This window comes from Ischnura elegans, chromosome 8, assembly GCF_921293095.1.
Source record: "Ischnura elegans chromosome 8, ioIscEleg1.1, whole genome shotgun sequence".
In the NCBI taxonomy this organism is placed as follows: Eukaryota; Metazoa; Arthropoda; class Insecta; order Odonata; family Coenagrionidae; genus Ischnura; species Ischnura elegans.
In genome coordinates, this window is record NC_060253.1 from 10,086,495 (window position 1) to 10,111,708 (window position 25,214).

The 25,214-nt window shown below is 40.5% G+C and overlaps 1 protein-coding gene across 1 annotated transcript; it reads left to right on the forward strand.

The window, feature by feature from the left end:
* The first annotated feature begins 1,890 nt into the window (after nt 1-1,890).
* On the forward strand, nt 1,891-22,223 carry LOC124163254. Its single transcript, XM_046540028.1, has 4 exons — nt 1,891-2,034; nt 9,751-9,825; nt 11,596-12,082; nt 19,277-22,223. Exons 1-4 carry the CDS (start codon nt 1,896-1,898, stop codon nt 21,987-21,989), a joined length of 3,414 nt encoding a protein of 1,137 aa, XP_046395984.1. The 5' UTR covers nt 1,891-1,895; the 3' UTR covers nt 21,990-22,223.
* The last annotated feature ends 2,991 nt before the right edge of the window (nt 22,224-25,214 follow it).

Below are 25,214 nucleotides of genomic sequence, written 5' to 3' on the forward strand. Positions count from 1 at the left end.
TTCCTGGTTACACCACCGGGAAGGAAATTGCTACATCTTCGTTCAATTCCCAAAGTCCTAGGCAACCAAGAAACTTGAGTTCGAAATGTTGCATCGTTATAACTAATTCATTGATTGGAAGGAATAATTTATACGTTTCACCTTTGGATTGTTGACCAGTGATTGTAATGATTGATAAAGTAAGCATGCTTTTTGTGTTGATATTTGTGAATTCGGATTTATGTAAAAAACGAACAGATGAGTGATTGATTTGAATGATTTTCGTTATGCGATTGCTTTGCATTGAACGAAGATTTTTCAAAAACGTCTCTACGGAGGTATATAATAAGTAGGTACTTGATAAATTGTTAGACCGATTTATTAAAAATTCGTATCTCTAAGTAAAAATTCGTAAAAATAAAATTAATTCCCAAAATTTTTTATACAATAAAAAGATTTTTCGATATTGATAAACTTAAATTTTTGTCTAAAAGCGAAGTATGAGTCGTAGAAACGGTAGCAAAAGAGGGTGAACTGTGAGGTAATGAGGTGTATGGACCTGTGCGAGTGGAAGCCATTTGCAAATTTGATATTCCATATAATGCAGAAGAGGAAATATTTTTTTACAAAAATGGAAAACGAGAAAATATTTGTTCATGCATCTAAAGCTAGCTTAAATAACCCTTCCCACGCTAATACATGTTTTGATTTTGTCCACAAACAGTAGTCGTCACAAAATGTAAAAAACAGTTGAATGTCGGAGGACACGATGGGAAGAGAGGGCTATTAAGTAGCTTGCGAATGAGGCCATTGGGGAGCCCGGCAGAACAAAGATGAAGAAAACATCGTGGACACCTCCGAGTGGGACATCTTGAAAAATCTCCAGCACCTCGTTCACGACAAGCTCACGATTGCGTGGGAGGACACACGAAGCCTCTTTGTCGATGTCGCGGGTACTGGGTTCGAATAGTGAAAGAAGCTGTCCAGAATCGACTGCACAGCATTACTATGAAGAGCGAAGAGTGTCAGCAGAACGCGGGAACAGCTCCACCCGCTACAACGCTCCGTTTGAAACGCATCCGATTGGATTGAAAAATTCTTGGTGAATGTCTTCGCTTAACATTATTAAAATCCATATCGTGCCCAACGTGCAGTGGCGCAGCGAGGGGGGGGGGGGTTTGGGGGATAACCCCCCCCCCCCCCCCCCAGAGCTCGGAGAAATATTTCAGTTTAATCCATTTTACTTAATTGGATTGATATTACTAATAGAATAGTGTGAGGATTAATAAAATATCCCACAGAAAGCCGTAAAAATCAACATTTTGAACCGTTTATCTTAAAATTTCATAATCTCGCACCTACCGCTTATCCTGGTGGGTACACCATACCCCCACACACCCCGGTATCAGTTGCACCTAAACCCCCCCAGCCTTAATTCCTAGCTGCGCCCCTGTGCCCAACATCATACAAGATGTCTCTGCTTAAGTTTTATGACAATATGTCAGGCGCCATTGGCATATGCTATGCCAACCTACCAACAATACCTTCGGTGGCGATGGGGTTAAGTCCTCACTTGCAAACCTAGTGGTCACGGGTTCGAATGTCAGTGTTCACCCCCGTCCAGGGTTGGGATATATGCGAATGTCACACAGGCGTGACAGGACTTTGTGAAGTCCTAATGACGCGTGATGAATGAAGAATAGATTGCTTTAACACCTCTTGACTTCGCATTTTTCTCTCGAGACCGGTTCTCCAGATAATTCGTGCGAATGTGCGCGCGCCACGCTGTTTCTTTGTTCGTCCTCTGGAGGCCGGAGGAAGGGGAGGTTCGCAGATGCATCGAAAGTGCCCTCGCCTCGAGGTCGGGAGGTCATCCGGCGGGAGAGGGGCGCACAAATAAAGGAGCGACGATTCTCATGGGCCGGCCACTCGCCGCCTGGGTCCTCCGCGAGCACTTCAGCCAGCCGAGTGAGATGGAGTGGATGATGAGAGGCGTGCTGCTGCTTCTCTGCCTGAGCGCCCAGGGCCTCTGGGCCGCCGAAGATGCTCCCCAAGGTAAGCATCGCATCCGCACCTCATTAAGGCCGCCGCACAGCGGGCGGGAATGCTTGGCTAAACTAATAATAATATATCCGTTATTATTTAACGTAGATCCACGATTCTTTCCATTTTCAATGTTTTGTTCTTCCTAAATCCGAATCTAATGTTATTTTCGCTGCAGACCTGAAAAAATATGGCAGAAATAGTATGATAGGTTACCTTCTTTGAATATTAAAAGCGCAGATGTAAGATACTTATTTTATTCCTAGAAGCAGTGGCGCAGCGAGGGGGGTTTTGGGGGATAAACCCCAGAGCTCAGATAAATTTTTGAGTTTAATCCATTTTACTTAATTGGATTGATATTACTAATAGAATAGTGTAAGGATTAATAAAATATCCCTCAGAAAGCCCTAAAACTCACCATTTTGAACCACTTATCTTAAAATTCCTCAATTTATTAATCTCGCATCTACCGCTTATCCTGGTGGGTATTTCATAATCCCACATGGCTGCCAGTACATGTCCCATCCTCAAAGGAAAAGGTGCGATTAGGTTCAAGATTGCTCTTATAGAACATATAGAAGAGATTCAGGTTTTCGTGCAGCATATAATTTTCAATCGAGTCTCGTCGCCCCAGTAAAGATTTTTTCCTCTTTATGAAAAACATAGTCAAAATATAGTTAACTTTTGAATGTTTAGTTATTATATGAAAAATTTATTTTTAAATTTTTCCGTATAATAGTCATTATATTTATTTATATTCTTCCAGTAAAAAACGCTTTGAAATTCATGAAAACCAGCTAAACGACTCATAAGTGAAAGTAAGAACTCAATTATTGCGAAAAGTCCTATTTGAAATGTTTTATTATTTCTACTTATATTTAACGGCTTCTGATGAATCTATGGATAAACCGAATATTTAAATAGTTAAAGTGCCTTATTCCTCATATATATTATCAGGATGAACTATTTTTCTTCATAAAAACTAGTGAAAATTTACGGTTTTGTCAATTTTTTTTTAATCTCCGCCCACTGTGCGTCGGTCCGTGCGGTTCGCTAATGACCATAATAATCATCTGCATCTACTTAATACCCCGCAAGCCGCCTAAAAGCTGTGTGGCAGGGGGTGTTAGGGCACCAGACGTTCTTACATAAAAAGGAAGAGCTCCGAGGAAATTACGAATAGCATTTATTAAAGTCCTTTATGGTTCGGGGGAAAAACGAATTCGCATATCTATCCGTTCGGCAAACCATCTCTCTTAATTCATCGCTTCTGTCCGTTCAATTATCTATATGTTACATTATTTCCTGAAAACGGGCGTGTGACCATAAAACAATTGATTTGGCAATGATAACTTGTGGGAACTCTTCCCCACCATCGAATTCAAATATATATTGTAAATTATCTCAATGGCCTGAGCCTTATTGGCTAGGCTATAACAAAAAGGACGAGTTTTTCAAACATGAAGAAGTGTTCATCTTTATCTACATAATACCCAGCAAGCCGCCTAAAAGGCGTGTGGAAGGGGGTGTTAGGATTTAGGATTTAGTGTAGGGATTAGGATCCGTTTACAAATAAAAATGAAGTGCCCTAACGAAGATGGGACTAGCGTTTATTAAAGAGCTTTATGGTTGGGGGAAAAATGAATTCCCATATCCATCCGTTCGGAAAAAAATATCTTTTAATTTATCGCTTCTATTGGACCTGGATATATAGTGTGGCTCTAATAATATGTTCTCCATGTCGCTCTTAAAGATTTTCAATTCTTCACGCAGCAGAAGCGTAGCGCGCAGACTACGAGTCTCCAGCGGATCCCAGCCTAATTCGCTTAACATCTGGGTAACGCTATCGGTACGCCCGTAGCAGTTTTTAACGAAACCGGCAGCCTTCCTCTGTATTTTTTTCAGTTCGCGGATTTCGTCTTTCTGCAGCCGACCCCATACGCTCGCTGGTTATTCAAGGTACCGTTAGACGAGTGCGAAATAGCACCTTTCTTATACTTTCTCATCCGAAAATTTTCCCACAATACGCTCAACGAATCCTAATTTCTTCATGGAAATGCCGCAAATATTCCTTATATGTGTTCTCACGAGAGGTTCTCCCAGGTATTTCACATCATCTAATGCCTTTATGTTGGTACCATCCACTGCAAAAACATGGTTATAGTTAGACGAATTCCGCAACAAATGTACCGTCATGCATTTTCTCAGGTTACCTTCGAGTTCCCACTCTTGGCTCCACAAATGAACGTTCTTAAAATCCGATGGTAGAATTTCATAGTCAGAGTGATCACTAATTTCGCGATAGATGACAGCGTCGTCTATCGCGAAATTATATCGCGGCAACAAGAGAGGAACTACATGTACACCTGTTAACTATGGAATTAATAACAATCACATTTTATGCCCTGCACTTGTCCTCCATATTCTATTATTCACTGCCTTTATGCACTAGCTCACGGACAACATTGCAAATTAAAAAGGATACTAACAGAAAAAGAATATAAAGAAGAATAAAACGTTATCGCCATCACAAAGAATGAAAATAAAATCTTTTTTACCTACCTACCTATCTTTTTTAAGGAAGGTTTGTTTACCTTATGTTTCTCCTCTTTTCGTTTGAATACACTATGATGCGATCAAATTTTTGTTCATTTGGAAAGAAGATATTAAAACAAGGACTTCAAAAATTATTAAGTAAATATCCTACCTTATCTTTATCACCCTTTCGTTTAAATTCCTTATCTTCTCTTCCAGTTTAGCTCCTCTTGTATGCATTAACAAATATGATTATTTTGTATGATTGCTGCGCCGCCATTGGACATTGGTGGCCATTTTTTGAACTAATTGATAAAAACCCAAATTTTAATTAATAGACGGATCAATAATGGTAAATTTATAGTTTTCATAATTTTTCCTGGGGTTTCAGACAATTTTAGAAGAGATCTTCTTTTGGGGGGGCAGGCCATGGTATAGTTTTACCCCCGCCCCTCCTAGTATATGGTCGCTCAATTCGTAACATTTAAGCATGGAAAAGGTGAATGTAACCAACATTTTAACGAAATTATTGCAGCGCTTATTAATTTTTCAAATTATTTGCTTGAAAAAAAATTATGTTAGTTCCATGTTATTTTAGCAATATCATTTTTCATGGGTTAAAAGAATTATTTTTTGAAAATTTCGTTTCAGTCCAGCCCTGATTTTCCTTTCGCAATTTCGCCCCCCCCCCCCCCTTCTGACCCCTGCTGGGAACGACCATGGATATGCGAGGCTCAGACGCTCCGCGGTAAGGTTTAGTCAGATAACGGCGAGTTGCCCATCGCAGGGAATCGCGTCGTGGTCGAGGCCGTTTCGACTACAGTCCGGCCGCCGAGAGTTGTCCGATGACAGCTAGAAGGAGTAGGGGGCAAGGTTGCCAGGTAAGAAATGGAAACGCCCACACCACACGTAAACAAAAGGGTTCCCTTAAGAAAGGAACCAGAAGGGACGACGAGCGTGAAGGACCCAAAGGAAGATTCCTTTGTTTTGGCGATTCGCAGAAAGGGCTTGTTTTGGTGGCTCAGGCTTGTTTCAGTGCTTCATATCCATGAGACAACGTTGTATGACTGGGCGAGGGTATGAGGTGCGTTTGGGGGACAGCAATTGGCTGCAAACCGTGCAGGCGCAGGGTTCTCCGCCCCTCCTTTTGAACTGTCATCGGACAACTCTCGACGGCCGGACTGTAAATGCGAGCGGTTGAGGAAAAGGTAGCGATTCGATGTTCTCTTAAATGCACATTCGCAAGGCAGGAATGGTTTTGGTCGAAGCAAGATAGAAAACCAATGTTTACTGCTGCTGATGCTTGAGGCGATTACGACGGATGAATATAAACCGCTAACTGAAGAAAGGTATAATAATTTCCAATTTGGCAAATTTTACAAGAGAGAAAATAAAACTGGTAAACCCAAAATAAATAACTTTTTTAATATTTTAACATAAATAATTTTTGCTTTATGCGGATTTAGAAGAGAAATATTATTCATAAGTGGGTAAAACATTACCCCTGAAAGGGCATAGCCGGATAAGAAGGTGAAAAGTCCCCCCTCCCGAATTTTTCCCGTACTTGGGGTATGCGATTTGGGATCAAATAGGACAAACCTCCCCATATTTCCAGCCCGCTATGTGCCCACCAGGGCCGGCTAGATCGAAAATACGATTTTCACTCTTTTTTAAATATCTCGGTCAAGAATGCATATTTTTTTATACGGTTTGCGGCATTTGAAACCTTATTTAATGGCACATATTTTCAATTTTTTTCAAGAACTTCGGGCGGGGCAAGAAGATATGGCGTCGATTTGAAAATTTCTAATGCATGTTTTCATAAAATTTTCTTGAGAGGGCCAAAAAGAAAAAACGTTTTCTGGAAGTGTTTTTTAATACCTTTCGGCTGGCGTATTGAAAGTATAACTTTTAGGTGGTGGAACATCGCGAAAAATGCGATTGAAAATATGCGATTTTGGCCATTTGGCTCTATGCTCTGGCCCTCCATAACACCCCTTTTTAGTTATTATAGTGTTGTACCTATTAAATTGCTCACCACAGGGACAGAATTGTATTGATACTGGTGCCGAAAATGGCTTAAGGGCCTCCGAAAACTGCCGGAATGTAAGAATTTAGATTAAGAAAATGAGCTCGATTTGAGTTTTCCCCGCGTTGTTATCTACACGCAAGTGTTGTTTCATTTGTGGGTACACCGCTACAAATTACCTCCATCCTGTTCCCGTATAAGCTAGATTGAAGGGGGTGGAGGTTGATCATTTCTTTCAAAAATGTGGTCTGTAAAGGTTATGTACTTGATAAGCGGTTTTTACGAATGAAATTCCCGCTTTCCGTATTTACTGCATAAGTATTTCCTTGCATGTTTCTAAAATTCGTCTATTTGTGGACAAAGTGGAATATTTATCTAACCGCAGTTTGACGGCGAAACTTAGTGACTTCCTTTTTCTAGAGAACTGATTGTCCGCGAACTTTTACTGGTTTGTCATGGGACCAAGTAACAGAATTACTTAGTGTGTTAACGTCGACGAGATATTCGAATATTAGGTCAGTCAATCAAGGGCTGATAGTTTTTCTTTTTAAGCTCCAAACCGGAAACATGAACAGTACTAGCTCCTCTTTGTAAACCATTCCCTATTTTTACCCTTGATGGGTTGTGATTGTTATGCCCGGACCCTTTTTGGCCAATCAAAATGATGCCGATTCTCTAAAATCAATCTTGCAATCGGCATATCCAGTAATAATTTCATGAAAAAAGGTGACATTTTGATTCTGGATAGAGGACTTCGGGATGTTGTGTCATATTTAGAAGATGATTTAGAGTTAAGCGTGCTGATGCCGACGCTGAAAGGCATGCGAGCTCAGTTAACGATTAAAGAATTGAATAAATTGTGATTTCGTGGCTAAATTAAGACGGGTAGGTATTGTTAGTGTTAAGGAAAAATATCATAAAATATAACGAACTATAATATTTATTTAGAATATAATTACAGCGAATGGCATCGTATGGGGCAGCATATTGAGATATTTCTGTGACTGTGGTAATGGAATAGAAGAATATAGGGTGTTGCGCTCATATAGCAGCACCAATTTATTATTTATCCTACGGGCAGTACCAAGATAAAATCGCAAGACCTTGATTTTATTAAGTAATATTAAATAAGATTTTAACTAGCATTTGTTTTGACGGACAACGTAGTAACATGCATCAATGAATATTCAGAGGATGACGAATAACCTTTCAAGAGCGATTTTCATTGACATCCTGGAGTCAATATAAAATTGTATGGTGAAAATTCATCTTTTCGGCTAGTTACTGTTCACCAGATTTTTTTTATTTGTATGCCAACTGGGAAAAAGTTGAAACCCATAATTTTTTTTCATTTCAGCAAACAGCTATCATTAAGTTATAATGATATCCACATAGTTTAACATAGGTTAGGTAATTTCAATGAATTTAAATCTGATAAGGACATTGAGGAAGTTCAATAAATTCTCATTGAAAGGAATGACGGAGGGTGTTGGAAGCAGGGAAATTCTTTTTAGCTTACTCGGGCGTTTTCAAGGGCCCTGAAGGCATTTTTGGAACCGGTATCAATACAATTCTGTCCCTGTGGTGAGCACTTTAATTGGTACAGCACTATAATAACTAAAAAGGGGTGTTTTGGAGGGCCAGAGCATAGAGCCAAATGGCCAAAATCGCATATTTTCAATCGCATTTTTCGCGATGTTCCACCACCTAAAAGTTATATTTTCAATACGCCAGCCGAAAGGTATTAAAAAACACTTCCAGAAAACGTTTTTTCTTTTTGGCCCTCTCAAGAAAATTTTATGAAAACATGCATTAGAAATTTTCAAATCGACGCCATATCTTCTTGCCCCGCCCGAAGTTCTTGAAAAAAATTGAAAATATGTGCCATTAAATAAGGTTTCAAATGCCGCAAACCGTATAAAAAAATATGCATTCTTGACCGAGATATTTAAAAAAGAGTGAAAATCGTATTTTCGATCTAGCCGGCCCTGGTGGGCACATAGCGGGCTGGAAATATGGGGAGGTTTGTCCTATTTGATCCCAAATCGCATACCCCAAGTACGGGAAAAATTCGGGAGGGGGGACTTTTCACCTTCTTATCCGGCTATGCCCTTTTCGGGTGCAACAAATGTCATGCACTCCACTCCACGCCTGGTACGCTTTTCCTCTATTTTAACCATTACGTCAATCCTCCCATAATCCTTTGAAAGGGTGATTGTGGGGACACGGTTGGAACTCGATAATAGCCACTTCCTTGTGGTGATTTTTGGGTAGTTTCTTCACGAAACTAGAGGAGAGCTACTTGGTGAAATGCTTGGTGTTCAGGTTCTGTTCTTTCTCAGCCTTGACTGAATTTCTTGTTGAAAATAGCTCCACAGGTACGTTATTCGTCCTTATGATTGATGTTAATTTCAAATAATTTACCTTATTAATACTTTTTGTGGCATTATTTACTACCATATGATGACTTATTTATTAAAAAATGATATTCAATTGAGATAAATATTATTTCATCTGCACTTTAGCCCCCAAAATGGAATTTTCGAAACGATGATCAACCTAAGCAAAAATGAGTTGTGTTGTGCGGGTGGTCTATTCATAGACATTGTTTGAACCATAGATTTTGTCAAATAAACTTCAAATTTCATTTATGTAAACTAAAAGCATGCATGTATCCACTATTTGATATTATCCATTCTCCCATATTTGCATAAAATTAGTCTTCTTAACTGTTTGATTCTGAAATCTGCCTTATTTTTCGCAAAATTTTAAAATTTAGAGCTGTGGTAAATATCATCCGATTTGAAAAAAATTCTGTGTGCAAAATCCATATATCATTTCGCAACTTTCGCGCATAAAGCAAATTTGACAAGGGAAAAAAATCGCATTTCATACGGTTCGTTACACCCTATATTTTTAACAATATGGCATGCCGGTTTATTGGCCAATAAATTGGAAAATGTTATGGGGGCTTAACCCTCTCTAGGGACTATAAATAAATGTTCATATCTTAACATACATTAATTCTTGTTGAAAGCTTTAAAGAAATATTGATGGATGCCCATTCATTGAAAAATTTCCCAGTTATGGTAGACTGATTATTTTGATTTCTTCCTTTCTAGTTATAAGGTAATCTCCTAATTAAAGCATTCTCTGTTTTTCAGGAGATGATGTGGACAACCTCCTGAAAAAGGAGGGTGACAGCAGCCCAGCGAAGAAGGCACTGCCATTGTATGAAGGTAACTAGAGCAGTGAACTTAATTCACGAATATATCATATTAAATGCAGTGGTAACTCTGATTATTGAAGGAAAAAACTGACCTCAAGTATTAGTAAACTTAGAATGAAATCTTAGGGAACCTTGGCATGAAACTGAACCTAAGGCATGAGAATCTATCATTGGGATACTCCAATTTTTGATGGCAAGATGACAAGACATCCTCCTATTAAAAGAGGACAGTTTTGTGGACAGGCCTTGGTATATTTTATAAGCCATAATGCTTTCTATTCAAAACTGCTTACTGCTCAACAGCTAACTACTAAAAATTGCCCTTAGTCTGGTTTGGTACTTCTACCCAACCTGCAATCAATAAATATCCCAACAACAACCAGAAAAAATTGAAGGCATTAACATATGAAATCTGTCCAATGTCCATGCTAATCCAATATACCTTGTATTGATATCCGTTGAACAAGCAAAGGACCCGCTTAACAGCATTGCAGGGATGTCCAAGAAAGGACATGGAGGTCTATATTACAACATTTCTCAGGTACCTTCACAATATATATAATTATTAAATAATGAGTGTGCTCATTATGGTTTTTGTTAGTCCGCAGGCATACAAGCAAAAAATTTCTGCTCCTTAATTCTATATGGAACATATGCAATCAATGAATACTGTTTGTATGAATACTGTAATGTACAAAAACATTTTTATATCACGGATTTTACAACTTGGATATCTCTCCCAGACGGCACAGAATCCTCCGTATCTAATTCATATGCAGATAGTATCCATTGACTACCGCTCCGTCGCTTTTCGTCAATGGATACTATCTGCATACGAATTAGATACGGAGGATTCTGTGCTGTCTGGGCTGTAGCATTAAATTTTATAACTCGTAGTGGATGTTAAAAATGGAATATCTATGCAACGTTCTCAAAATATCCATCATGTAATAACAACACGTTATGCATATAAAAACCTTATTTAAATACCTATCTGATTGATAAATCTCTGCTGCTTCGGATGCAATGCAGATGGAAATGCACAGCACATAATAACACACTATTTGTCATGCTTCAAGATACCTTGCACTTCAGTACCAGCAGCAGGTAATATCAGCAGTGAACTCAGAAGCAAATGAATTAAAGGCAGCAGCCACACTATGGTAAAGATTTCTCGCAGGGCTGAAACTTAAACTAAAACTGAAATCCCCTCCCTAGGCACCCCTAAGAACACCACCCACAAATAATGGCCCATAACTTCAGGAACTGTGTTAAATTAATTTTCTCGATACTTTATGCAAAATGGAAAATAAATGCCTAACTTCACAGCCCACAAAATGGTGTGGAGAATATATTCAGCACTTGAAATAAGTTAAACAATAATAAATTTGAACATTTAAGAGGAATGATTATACACTGTTTGATTAAATATTTGTCAAATTTATCACTCCATTGACTTCGAATTATCCATCTATCACTTCTGCAGCCAGATCACTGAAGCAATCCCCAACTCTGCCTTTACTATCCTCTTTTCTTCCTGTCCAACCCAACCCCACCCCAAAGTCCCTTGTATTTCATAACCATAGACATAAAGAAACAATGAAACATTTGTCAAAGTTCATATTGCCAGAAAAATGATCATGAATATTTTATCTCTTTTCATGATGCATGTTGACTTTCCCTTCCATTAAGACAGAGGAAGAGCTCTATTGTAGTTAAAAAGGGATGTAGTTTAATACAAAAGATTTGCCGCTAATTTATTTTTCTCCATGTGTTTCAGAGGACCAGCGATTTCCCCCAATTGTCTCCAGGAATTCTTGGGACGACAAGAAGCATGATATGTACACCACATTGCCAGTAGATTACATTGTCGTGAGGGATGGAGGCAAACGCTGCAAGTCGCACATTGAATGTGTGACCCTGCTGGCATCTGAGATTCGAAAGTCGTCCTCTGGGGACACAACCACAGTGGACAACTTCTATATAGGGGGCAATGGGGAGGTGTACGAGGGGCGTGGCTGGGCCGTGCAATCTTACTGGCATCTCAACGGTTTGCGGAGAAAAGCAGTCACGGTCAAGTTCCTTGGGTCACACGAGTCAGACGGTCCGAGCGAAAGAGTCATGCGGGCCTTCTGGAGGATGGCAAAATCTGGCATTTGGCAGAAAAAGCTCTCTCCAGACTTCCACGTTGTTTCCATGGGAGTGGTTTACAATGACAGCTCTCTCGTTGGACACGGACTGGAAAAAGTAATCCAGGACTCAAGCAGGTGGGTTCAATTGGATTTTGACAACAAATCCCAACCATTTGAAATAATTATTCAATTATGTACATAGATTAAGCTCATTAATTTCATTTATAAAATCCTGAAAGTTTAATTCACCCCTTGTTACTCCTCAAATGGCAATGGTTCAGTAGCATAACAATGAGGGGGGGAAGAATGAGGGGATAGATTCCTCCCAAAGCATCAGAGAATTACATAACACTCTAATGTTTTCCATGGTGTGATGATTTTACACCGAATTTCGAGTGAAACCCAAATTTTAAAGCCAAAAGTGATGAAAATTGTATTTCCAGGCATATAATTTTTCTGAAATTTTCTCATTTCCTGGGGGGGGGGTGACTCCTCCCTCTTCCCCTCCCCCCCATAACATATACCTAGTTACGCCAATGCTATGGTTATTATGTCTCAGTCACTTTAGACATTTATTCCTGAAATTTATCCAATCTTTTGAAAATTTATATGCATTAGTGCTCTGGCCGACATTTGCTAATATGTAGTATGTATCTGAACCCATTACATACTGCACAGCGAAGTATCTGGGTCTGAGGTTCCATGCTGGTGCGAGGGGATGCCATTTCATACTGAAGCACTCAAACAAGCAGCAACTGCTTTCATCGTGTAGGAGACATTACCTGGCACTCCGAGAATACATTGCATCTGCAATATCTACTTTTTGCATTAACTACAGTGTTTTGAGTGATGGGAAGTAAATGACCGACTTGGGCAGAAATGAGTTAGAAAAAATTTGTATGCTCACTGTTCGGCTACTCAACATTTATCGTATTTGAGTTATAAATATCCTTAATGCATCCCCTGATAGAAAATTTCCTAAGAAGTTATCTTATTCAATTCAAACCGAGTTTAAATCAGTAGACACACATTTTTTCCAATGTGAATTGTAGAGCTTTTGGTGAGAGAAACCCCCGAGCTAGCAATCACCTGAGGAGATGTATCGCAGGCATTATCTATAGGGGAGAATATTGCAAGGGCTGGCTTGGTGGTATATGTGTCATGAGGCATAATGGTCCGGCAATGGACAAGTCGATGGATTATTATTGAAGTGTGCGGCTAGTCACGGAAGGTCTACGTGGAGCATTACTCAAGCCCCTCTCCACTTGAGAGTTCTCTATTTGGTTCTCAATAGGGCCCACCCCCTCATGTCCTATCGAAAAATCCTATTCTCTTCCTTCCTCTCCCTCGTTTGCCCAAAATTCTTCCCTTTAAAACTTTTTTCAACGCCCCCTCCCTACTCACTCAAACCAAACTCTCTTCTGTATCTCATCTAAAAGCTGTCTCTCCTTACACACAATGTCCAGCACTCCATCGCTCCCCCTCCTCTCCGTCCACCTCACCTTCTCCATTCGTTACCACGCGCACATCTCGAATGCCTCCAGTCCTCTCTCATCCTCCTTGCTAAGTGCCCATGTCCCCACACCACACTCCTCACAAGCATTTTCCTCAAACTCTTTTCTAATGTTCCTCTCACCAGCTCTTTCCTCCCCATAAACACCTCCTTTGCTAATGCAACTGTCTCCCTCAAGTCCTTCCTGCTGTGCCTGCTTTCCAACATTCCAATTGACTCCCCATCGTCAGTGGTCGACAGTTCAAAGGTTAGTCACATGCATCTCTCCCCTCTGCTCTCATATCTATGTACTTAAATTTTATTTTCTGCATCAGTCTTCTCTTTTAAACAATTAGCAGCTTATCATCATTCAAGGCTGTTCTTTACTCTCCTACCACTCCACTGTGGTCCTTTGTCACAAAGGGGAGTAAGCTCCCCCCCACTCCAAATGAGGAAGATTTAAAAAAATAAAAGCCATCTAAATAAGATTAATAATTATTATGTGATACTACGACATGCAGTGATACAATCATATGCATTATTTTTTGTGTAGTAAGTAAAAATATAAAATGTCATTGGTAGGTATCATGTCCTTACTTAAATTGAGTTTCCCCAGCCATAACATGATCCTCACTCCCCTATCTTCCACCTTCCATTTTAAACCATTAGCGGTCCAAGTTCAAGTGAAAGAGGGTCGTGAGCCCAAAGGGCCTGACTGAATTTGGCAAATATTTCTCATGGGTCATGACAGGCGTGATGACGAATGTTACGCTCTCCATTGGGGCCACAGCAACGATTCGAGCAGTGGATGGTTGGCCCCTCAATGATGAGTGTGAGGGTGGGGGGCCCTCCCCCCCCCCCAATATGGAGATATTTACATGCCACTGCCTTAGATGTGTACATGTGATACGCTCATGGGACCTTCAAAAGTGTAAGCATGCCAGCAAACACATCCCTCTTCCCTACTCTCTTCTTATCAAGGTCACCCATCCATCTTGACAAAGAAGACACCCAGCCTCTGATCCAAATCCTACACTCCCTCACATTACAAATAAACATAGGTACCTGGGCATTTATTACATACTCCAACTGTCATATGGCTTTCATTACTTACACAATAACCATAAGGATGAGTAATTGAGTGACCCATTATGTTTGCAACAGGAGGTGATGAAATGTCAGCGGCAACAAGTGGGGAGTTTTATTTCCAAGCACCTGTTGTCTCTCAGTGATAAAGTTTTTATTCCATACGAAGAGTTACATATTTGAGGACCATTTTTGCACTGTTTTAAAATCCTATTTTGATGGACATACGTCACTCAAGCAATCAGATATATCCGTATGGATACTATTTTTCTCCCTATTTACTCCGGCCATGAATAAAATATTAGGAGATACATACATACTTTCATTAACCGACACAATTAGCCCTGATCTACATTCGACAAGTAATCTCAAAAAAATAGCTTACGGATGAATTATACGTATATTAGCTGTGGGGGGAGGAGGAGAGATGGAGGGAGCAAAGGGGGTGAGGGGTAAAGGGTGGGAAAACTTAACTTTAACGTATCTCCCAGTCGAAACTCCTAGTTCCAGCCCTGAGTGTTTTCTCCATTCGCTTCCAAATATATGTGCCCTACATAAAAAAAGCCATTATTGTGGCCTTCCCTGTTCTTTGATTGGCAATTTTTTAAGTAAGATTAACAGTGCTAAAACACTTTGCATCAATACCTGCACTAAGTTTTTGACATATCTCATTGCCAGATTTAGGGTCATTGGGTGGTTCGAATGCCTCATTTGAGTTGAATTCATGCTGGAGGCAAGGAACCAACTGAGTGCATTGCCTGCATTATACTCACGTAAACCGTTAAGAGAAACATAGTATGTATCCTGGAAATACTGCTTCTTTGCTAGAATTTTTGATAGTGCTTGCATTCAAGTCATTAAGGTGGTACATATTAGTCTGACTCTTGCTCCAAGATAAAACTCACAGCTAATGGCAACCAATCAAAGTTGCTGGTTTTAATGTTTATACGTGACATGACCACTGATTGCTTGCATCAACACTTCCATTCTTTCTTTTGAAAAGTAAATATCCTCATGGGAACATAACAAAAAACAAAGCACAGGTTCTACTACAAGCCCGCGTATTGTGTGATTGAGACTGTGGTAATACCAATCATCTTACTTTTATCCTGTGAAAATAGTGCTCTCAATAGTTTCCTAGAACTCATGTGAGGCATAGGCGCCGACTCAATGGGGCCTGAGGGGGCTCGAGCCCCCTCAATAATTCGTTTGGGGGGGCGGAGCCCCCCCAATAATTCAAGTAATTAATTAAGTTATATTATGCTTTGTAAAATCACAAAAATATGTTGGTATTTTTTATTTTCCTTGTTTGACGATAGTTACCTTTTGAAATATATTCAGTAATGATATAAAACAAATAATTATTACAGTATTAAACAGGTTAACTGAAAAAAGTGGTGTGAATCATTATAGTATTCCGGGGCTACGACACACTTTGAATTTTTCCCGGTGCGTGAACCTTAGGGTACAAACTGGCGGGCCAAGAGGGATGTAAGCTGCCTCCCGGTTGATTTAAATGGAAGAATGACTTTTTTTTGCTCCAATAATGATCACAAATTGACCAAATACAACATAAACCCTACTGAAACCAGCCAGATAATAATGGGAGGCTTGTGGCGTTTTGGACCCTTTGTATTACTGTAGTTACTCACACATAAGATGGGTTTGAAAAAGGAACAATATAGGATTTTAGAGAAAAAAAAGAAATTGGACCTTCTTGCTCCTATTAAGTATCATGGATGACGTGTATGGGAGAGTGGGGGCTAGGATTGTCTTACATGGTCTTACGTAACGAGGGACTGGAACAATATTACGTAAGATCTTGTCCGTATTGTAACATTGTACTGTTCTTCAATAAAACTTAGTTGTGGAGGTTAAGCATTCACTCGCTACTTTCGTACATTTTGTAATCTCACCCCTACCATAATTCTACTCATCTGTCGCCTGACTGCCTGGCTACATTACCTTCATGGTCAACCAAACCAGGATGTATGCAGAAGACATTGGTTGATCAATTGGTCAATCCACCTCACTACATTGTCGCGGAAGATGAAACAAAGTTGTTACTCAGAAATTGTCGATTTGCGCCTGGGTATCAGATGACATTGCTGCCACACCGGGCTCATCTACACGTTCGCTTCCGAAGCATATGCAGCTTGGCGTCCTCTCCTACGAATCCTTCTCTTGCGCTCATATAACAACCCCGATTTAGGCGAGTAAAAGCGACAAAAATCCTCATCCTACTTGTAAGTAAATACGGTATAGAATTGAGTTTTAGAGACTTTTTAGAATTATAATGACTTTTAATGATCAAGATCAGCAGAAATAATGGTAATAATCACCAATTTGCAGCCCTGCGGGCCAGCGCTGCGGCCGCGGCAATAGAAAAAAGGCCTGAATCAGAAAGCAGAAGCAGGCGTACTTTATAAACTTTGCTAACTGTATTAAAGGATTAATGTTGAGATATTGTTTTAATTTAATGAACCCGGAGTCTTCTTCAAAGTAAACTTAAATTAGCTACATCACTTATCAATCAAAGTGCTATTGCTGAGCAACAGCAATATTTTGTTTTATTCTTTTCATGATAGTTTAGGATTTATTTAAATTTAATTTTAGTTTGTTCAGAGCTATATATTTATTGCTCTGTAATAGTCTATGAGCGTAATTATAACTGTAAATGAAATTAGCTTTTTACCAAAATACCGTGCTGTTGATGTTTTGTTTCTTTTTTCAAAGCCAGAAAATGTGTCAGGCTTGCAGAGTTTCCCCAAGTGTCGAGTTATAGAGAGTCGAGTTTTCGGGGTTCTAATTTTGATCATATGACCCCTCTAAAAGGCTTTTAATAAACTTTAAAACTCACTATTTTTCATCTAAACTTTAGAAATTTTCCCGGGGCAAGACCCGCGGTATGGGCCCCCCCAATATTTTTTACAAGTCGGCGCCCATGATGTGAGGTCATATATTATTATATCGTTCTGGCTAGTGCTGTAGTTGGGCCGGTACGGCATACCCCCAAAAATCCAAACTCATTATAAGCGTACCGGTTAAAATATCTTCGTGGCTGGATGAATAATACATGTTCAGCTGTTGGAATTTTTGGTGAGTACCACCTAATTTTTTTCCAAGTACAGCACTGGTTCTGGCGTTAAACTCTGAAAAATTATTGATATGATATTTAAAATGTAGGAAACATTAGAGGTTCAACTACACCAAATAATCAAATGGCTTGGTGGTCACATGGCGTGGTGGTGATTTTATGCTTATGCATGCTGGCTTTCAGAATTGACTCTCAGACGGCATAGTGTTATAAGGGTAAAAATAATCACAACTAAGCTTTTGGTCCTTTCAATAATTGGGATTTTCTGATGATGGCATATTCATCTTAGGGCATACCATACGAGGAGAGAAATACATTGTATATTTTCCCTTTTTTATTATACGAGTCAGAATACTGTAAGTTTGCCCTCTCTGAACTTAATAGGTACCCTCCGATCACTAAAATGGTGGCCACTCATTTTCTGCCTTTCAAAAAACTCCACACACTGCAGGCACTTTGACAGAAATTTGTTTCCAGGTAGGGTTTAATTCTAATCCAAGGCAGTAGTTTAATCGGTTGGCAGTTCCAATTCTAACATGATGAAAACATTAGAAACCCTGCCTTTACAATACAATATGTAGTTTTCAACTCATTTGATACAAACACCGCTGACTTCTTCTATCATGTTGGTGGACTTCCTGAGTCACTCTCTGTGTAATGGTTAAGTGCTAATTGTTAGTAGATAAATGATCAAAAATCAAGCTTGGGTAATTATTTTTACACTTTGATATGTTACCATCATGACATTGATAAAAAAAGGGTTTTTTTCTATACGACATGTGAAAGCCAGTCAATTTATGTTGGAACTCAACGTCAATTTGGGGGATCCTGAATTAAATCAAGGCTATTCCTAATGACTTTAATTTCGTATTTCAGCATACTTTATATAGTTGTAGGTGCCTCTGTAAGGTTAACTTCAAGGTAGTCCATGGTTATCTCTTATGAAAAAAGCCTGGCCCATCTATATTTCAGCAGGGAGGCCAAATCAGGTAGAATAAGCACATTTTCTCATCTGATCCTATCTTGTGGACCAAGGCTGTGAGCCTGTGCAATTAGATACAGGCTGATGGTTACATAAGCCAATAGGTATGGCTTTTTCATTCATTTTGTACCTTAATGCAAAGTAGTCAAATCCAAATGCTGGTTTGCTGATCACCATATTTATTTCTGTTAGCTGCACCCATCCTAGTTTATCCTGTGCTTCCTGATTCTTGGAGAGATTTAGATATTTTTTGGAGAAAATGGGCAGTAATTTTTTGGACTATAAATATCAAAACAAAATTGAGCAGCCTTTTCATTTTAACCTGAAATCAATTCCTATGCTGATAATTCTGATTTTAAGCTAATCATTTCCCTATTCATAGCCATTTCTTTTTGCGTCATGATTATATTGATTTAGTTTTGATACTAATGGCATGTGTCTACTATGGATGCCTTTAATATAATGAAATAACAAAAATGTGTTAAATTTTATGGCTGCTGGGCCTGTTCCTTCCCCACGATTTCTCGCATTTGGAATGCTTTTGCTCAGGGCATCTGTGTAGGCCAATACACCCAGATTTGAACTTTTATGCTTCAATCAGCCACTCCTCCTATCCTGAAGTTAACCCCTGGAGCATGTTTAACATCAAAACATTTTTGCTCTTCTCTGCAGGGCAGTCAATGAGTTCAACATGATGGCAACGTGGGCATTTTCACCAGAGAGTACATTTCCCTTGATCAGCCGTGAAGAGTGGGGAGCTAAGCAGCCAATGAAGCAAGCCAAGGAGATGGAATTTAGAATTAAGTACATCATGATCAACGAAGGGGGTGAGAGGTGCTTCACCCATGAGGAATGCATGTCACGCGTCAAAGCGGAGCAAGAGAAACAGTTGAATGTATATGGTGACCTTGTTGACAATTTCTACATCGGGGAGGATGGCTACGTATATGAAGGAAGGGGGTTCAACCGGAAACCATTATGGGACACTGAATTAGAGGATGCTAAGGATCGATTCTTCAAAGAAGATGCTATGACTGTCAGACTCTTTGGTAACTTCCAGTCTGATCTCCCATCAGAGAAGGCTATTGGTGCCCTGAAGCTGTTAGTGAATGCAGGATTGTGGTTGCATAGAATAAATGACAACTACCACATTTACTCCTTCCGCGGTATTTATCATGACTCTCGCTTCCTCGGAGACAAGCTATTTGAGGTGGCCAAGAAATGGATACCATGGGCCACCCAACTGGACGATCGCATTGCCAAGTCCATCGAAAGTGGAGATGGTTTCATCGGCATGGTCAAACGAGCCACTTGGGGAGCCAAAGATGCGACAAAAGAAATGCAAAAGATGAGCCATCCTGTTGACTTTGTCATCATCGAAGAGCATGGAGAGCAAGAGAGGTGTGTGGATTCAGAAAAATGCACGGAAATCATGAAGGAGATACAGAATTCAGAAATGGCAGGGTATGGGGATTTGAAAGACAACTTTTATGTTTCAGACAATGGGAATGTCTATGAGGGAAGAGGGTGGGGTGTTGAGCCTCATTTCCAACCCAAGTATTTCAACAAGTCCTTGATCACGGTGAACTTCCTTGGTGATCATAAAGAGGATGGAGCTTCCCTCACCGCAGTTGCAGCCTTCGAAAATTTAATCAAAGTCGGGGTCAAGCTGGGGAAAGTCTCAGCCAACTACCACCTTTACTCCTCCCGTGACGTGTACGATGATCCTGCCCTGTTGGGAGACAGTCTACGAAAGTATTTTGTTACCAAAGACGAATGGTCCAAAGATTTGGATTCCCTGTCTGAAGCAGAACGATATGACAAAGGATTGCTTCCCATAGTCCGCCACAGAGAGTGGTCGGAGAATAAGCCACACACGCCGCATCACCAGTTCACTAAACCAGTGCATTATGTTGTTGTCAGCAGCATGGGAGAGAGATGCCACAGCAACGACGACTGCGTCAATGTCCTCAAGGAGGCTGAGAAGAACAAGAAGGCCCAGAAAGAAGGCCTCATGGACAACTTCTATATAGGGGAAGACGGCATGGCATACGAGGGCAGAGGCTGGGACTTCGCCCCAAGCTTTTATCACGAAGGCCTGAAACACGAATTTTATCGCGTGACTGTCTTGGGACAGTTTGAAGATGAAGCCCATCCTTATGACCTTGCCATGAGCGCCTTCAGTACCTTGATGAAGAGCGGTTTGAAAATGGGTAAGCTCGCCCCAGACTATAAAGTAGTTTCGATACACCAGGTGTTGAAGAGTGGGACCGGATCGAAAGATAACCTGTACAGCAAATTGAAGGCCGACGAGCGCTACAGCTCCGACTTCGACCTATTAGCAGATCACAAGATCTTTGTCCCCAGAGAAGACTGGCACGCAGCCGAACCAGCACGCACGACCGACATCCCGAACCATCCAGTTGGCTACGTGATCGCCACAACGGCTGGCGAGGATTGCACCGACTTGGTGAGCTGCACCCAAGTGGTGCAGAAGATGCAGAAGAACTTGCCACCCAGATACTGGGACGTGGCAGATAACTTCTACATAGGCGGCGACGGTCACATCGTGGAAGGAAGAGGCTGGGATCACTCATCCCATTGGGCCGTCAAGGGAATCGAAAATAACTTCATCTCGGTCGGATTCCTCGGTGCCTTCGAGAGTACTACGATCACTCCCAAGGCTCTTCTAGCCTTCCACGTCCTCTTGCAGACTGGCGTAGCGCTGGGTAAGCTATCGTACGACTTCAAAACTGTTTCCATGGCAGGGATCGTACCCAATCAGGGGACGGAGAAGTTCATCGAGGCTCTGAAGACCACGGACGATTGGTCCGACACTTTCGAGTTGAAGTATGACGCGGCGCGCGTTCGATCCATCAATACATCGCTCGTGCTGACGGACGAGTGGAACCACTCCGACTTGTCGATCAGGCAATCGTCCAAGTTGACCCACCCACTGAAATACGTGGTGATCCGAGACGGTGGCTCCCCGTGCGACACGTTCGAAGCTTGCATGGCGGCCATTCAAAGGGAGCACAAGGACACTCACGACGAGGGCAACGGCGGTGTGGCCGAGAACTTTTACATCGGCAACGAGGGCAGCGTGATGGAGGGGACAGGGTGGGACTGGGACATGAGGTGGGGATTCAACGGCTGGCAGCAGGCCATTGAGGTGCAATTCTTCGGAAGTTACGAAGACGAGCTGCCGTCCAAGGCGGCCTTCGACGCCCTCTACGATGTCCTCATCAAAATCGGTATCGAGACGGGTAAACTCGATGCTGATTACCGCATCCTGTCCACACCTACAGGTGATACGAGGACTTTGGGCAAAAAGTTCAAAGAGGAAATTCTGACCTGGAATAACTCCGTAGTGGAAATTCCTTAGGCGAAAGCACAACGATTAATCTTCACTGCGGAAATTTTTGCCTTACTTCCAAGTTTTTTAAGCATCTAAGCTCCAGCCATAATATTCCCTTTAAATTCAGTCAGCGAAAGACTGCTGGAATTGCATTCAGTTTCCCAAGCCCACCATGTGAATCACTGTGAAGAATATTCTGTTAATTTATTTTCCTTGCATTATGTAGCTCAGATGCAATAAATAAAACTCCAACTAAACGTTTCAGTGTATACTTATTCCTTGGGAATGTCTTTTCGGTAATTATTTCTGGAGGCGACTTAAAATATTGTAATCCATTCACGGCACGGGAAAATTAACATCCAAAGGTAGGAATTATATAAATGATTTTTTTGTTAAACAACATGGATTCCAAAATAGATTTTATCATCGAAGCTAGTTGCGCGAGGGTGCAACACCACTGCGTAAGGTAGGTATATTGGCTCGTTTAAGAGACAATCTGATCCATAGCAACCAAAGGTAAATAGACAGCCGCGAAAATCTATTTTTCTCTGAATGATCAATGCAGTGGCGGATACAGATGGGAGGCGCAGGGGGCGCGCGCCCCCCCCTTGCGGGTCCGCCTGTATTACCGAACATTGCAAAACCACAATTGTAACTTTTATATATCATAAGATGGCATTGTCTTTTACATGTTTATAATCACTTTAGATAAAATTTTCATATACTTTGCCTGTGACTTGATCATCTTTTATTACGATAAAAGTAAAGACAACTCAAGATATGTTGCGCCCCCCCTTGAGTTTTTTCTGTATCCGCCACTGGATCAATGTTATGTTACTATGCCTTGTCAAAGGTCAACAGAATTACACGAACTGTAAATAAAGCACTAGTTTAGCACATCAGTTAAATAATTACTCGAAAAATAACCGCGGAGTCAATTCTCTCAGTCATTTCGGTGCACCGTTTGATTTAGTAGTTGTTATAGGACATCCTCCGCAATATAGCAATATGCGGTGGCCCCCCATGAGTCCGGGTTCGATTCCTGGCGGTGGCGGAGATTCAGTTTTCAAAAACTGTGCACAAGTGTACGTGTTGTGGCGATATATGTCGCAATAACCATGGTGTGCACACGTGGCGCAATGCATATTGGTAATTATAATAACCCCTGCCATTGGTGTACCCAGCGAGGGGCCGGGAGGGGGGGGGGCAGCTCCACCCCCCCTAGATGCAAAAATAGCAAAAGTCTTTACGCAGAATCAGTACTTCATTGAAATGAAAGTATTCTACAAATTTTCTTTAAACCCACGAAAAATGATATATATTATTATAAGATAATCTCATAACTCCCATGGCATGCCATTCCCCCCTGTTTATGATCCAGGGTACGCCATTGACCCCTGCCACACGCAAGAGATTAGTTAACTCAGGATATCACGTAATTTCAATGCAGGGAATGCACTGGAAAAGTTCTGAAAGAGGTTTTCAATGTCATGAGCCGTGATCATTGAGGACATGAAATTTTGATAGTCGAAAGTAAAGTGCGTGATATCTAAAAACGGAATTCATTAAAATTTTCATTTTTCGCTGATAAAATTGTATCACAGCCGGGACAAGATAATCCCGAGGTTAATGCTATAGGATCGCGGAAAAAATACCCAAAATTCGAGGATGGACTTCAAAGAGAATCTGATACAATTTTAGAGTGACATCATCGTAGATGTGTGGAGACGAGCCGATGTCACGCGTGCCTCAAGTATCACGCGGACCAAGTACTTCGGAAAAACAAAGCTCACAGGACACTGAGGGCGATCAATGTTTTTGATTGGCACGTGAGTCAAACGAGCGTAGTCTTATCCCATAAACTTTGGAACCTAAGGTGTGGCACCCCTATCCTATTCGCTCACTCACGTTTCATTGTCCGGCAAAGGCATTAAAATATGGAGACATTTTGCCGAACGGAGAGCAATGTAGAAGCATCCCGTCAGCCAGTTTCAATTTCGCAGCGAGGATAACCCTCCCCCCCCCCAGTGCTCAGGGAAATTTTAAGTTTAATCCATTTTATTTAATTTGATTTATGATACCAATAGAATAGTGTAAATATTAATAAAATATCCCTCAGAAAGCCGTAAAACTCACCATTTTGAACCATTTATTTTAAAAATCCGCAATTTATTAATCTCGCACCTGCGGCTTATCCTGGCGGATAGTCTATACCCCCAAACACCCCGGTATTAGTTGCACCTAAAATTCTTAATTCCTAGCTGCACTCCTGCTGTCGCCAAAGGATTCGTCTATGACAAAACCAAATGAAAAACATTAAGGAGACCACGATTCAAAGTGACGGAGCGATGGCAGTCGTTCTTTTGTCTTTTGTCGAAGAAAGGCGTGAAAGGAACAGGACACGGGGTCGCTCGCTCTACCGGAGAATCTCCGTTGGCGGCATTTGGCATTTCCACTCCCCACCGCACAGTGAGGCCAAACCCCACTTCAGCCGGACAAAAGTCAAAAACTTTTACTAACTACCCAAAAATATTCATATACATGTTTTAAAGACCGATTTAATGATATCCAATTTTAACTTTTCAATATTTTCGATTTTTAAATTTTTTTCAATTTCATTACTTTTAGAATTTTAAATGTAACTTGATTAGTTGTAAAAATAGATTACATATCAAAATTTAAAATAATAAAAACAAAAAAAGTTCACGTCAATAATCCTAGTGGTCAGAAAAAATCTGATATAAAATTTGCAAAATTATTTTAGCAATTTCTTTGAAAAAACCATCATGCTTAATAGAAAAATAAAGATTTGCTCTTAAATTTGCATGTACCATTTTCCAATGCAAAAAGAAAGAAAGTACTATATTGAAGAGGTAGTTTAAACTTTCAAAAATAAAATGCAATAGAATATGGTTCATTGCGCGTAGAAAGTGAAAAAGTACTAAATTGGCATTCCGGAATCGAATAAGTACACCTCAGTTGAACGGAAATAACCTTTTCGAGCACTTCATTCACGACAGGGTGGGGGCCTCGGGAATGGCCTCTCTACAATTCAAAAATCTCTGCCCTTGTGTAGAAAACTTCACCGCATGTAGCTATGAGTAGACAAAATATATAATGCAGTCAAATTTGCTTTATTACAAAATAATAATATCTTAATGGACACTGTTTATATTATAGTTTACCCGTTGCTATGCAGCCATAGCGGTCGGTTGGATTCCCTTTCGGCTGGTCATGCATAGCTAATCTTTT

Excerpts from the sequence above, each read along its gene's own strand:
- LOC124163254 (XM_046540028.1), top strand. The coding sequence starts at position 1,896 with ATGGGCCGGCCACTCGCCGCCTGGGTCCTCCGCGAGCACTTCAGCCAG. Across the intron at positions 9,826-11,595 it reads GGCACTGCCATTGTATGAAG|AGGACCAGCGATTTCCCCCA; the intron begins GTAACTAGAGCA and ends CATGTGTTTCAG. Across the intron at positions 12,083-19,276 it reads GTAATCCAGGACTCAAGCAG|GGCAGTCAATGAGTTCAACA; the intron begins GTGGGTTCAATT and ends TCTTCTCTGCAG.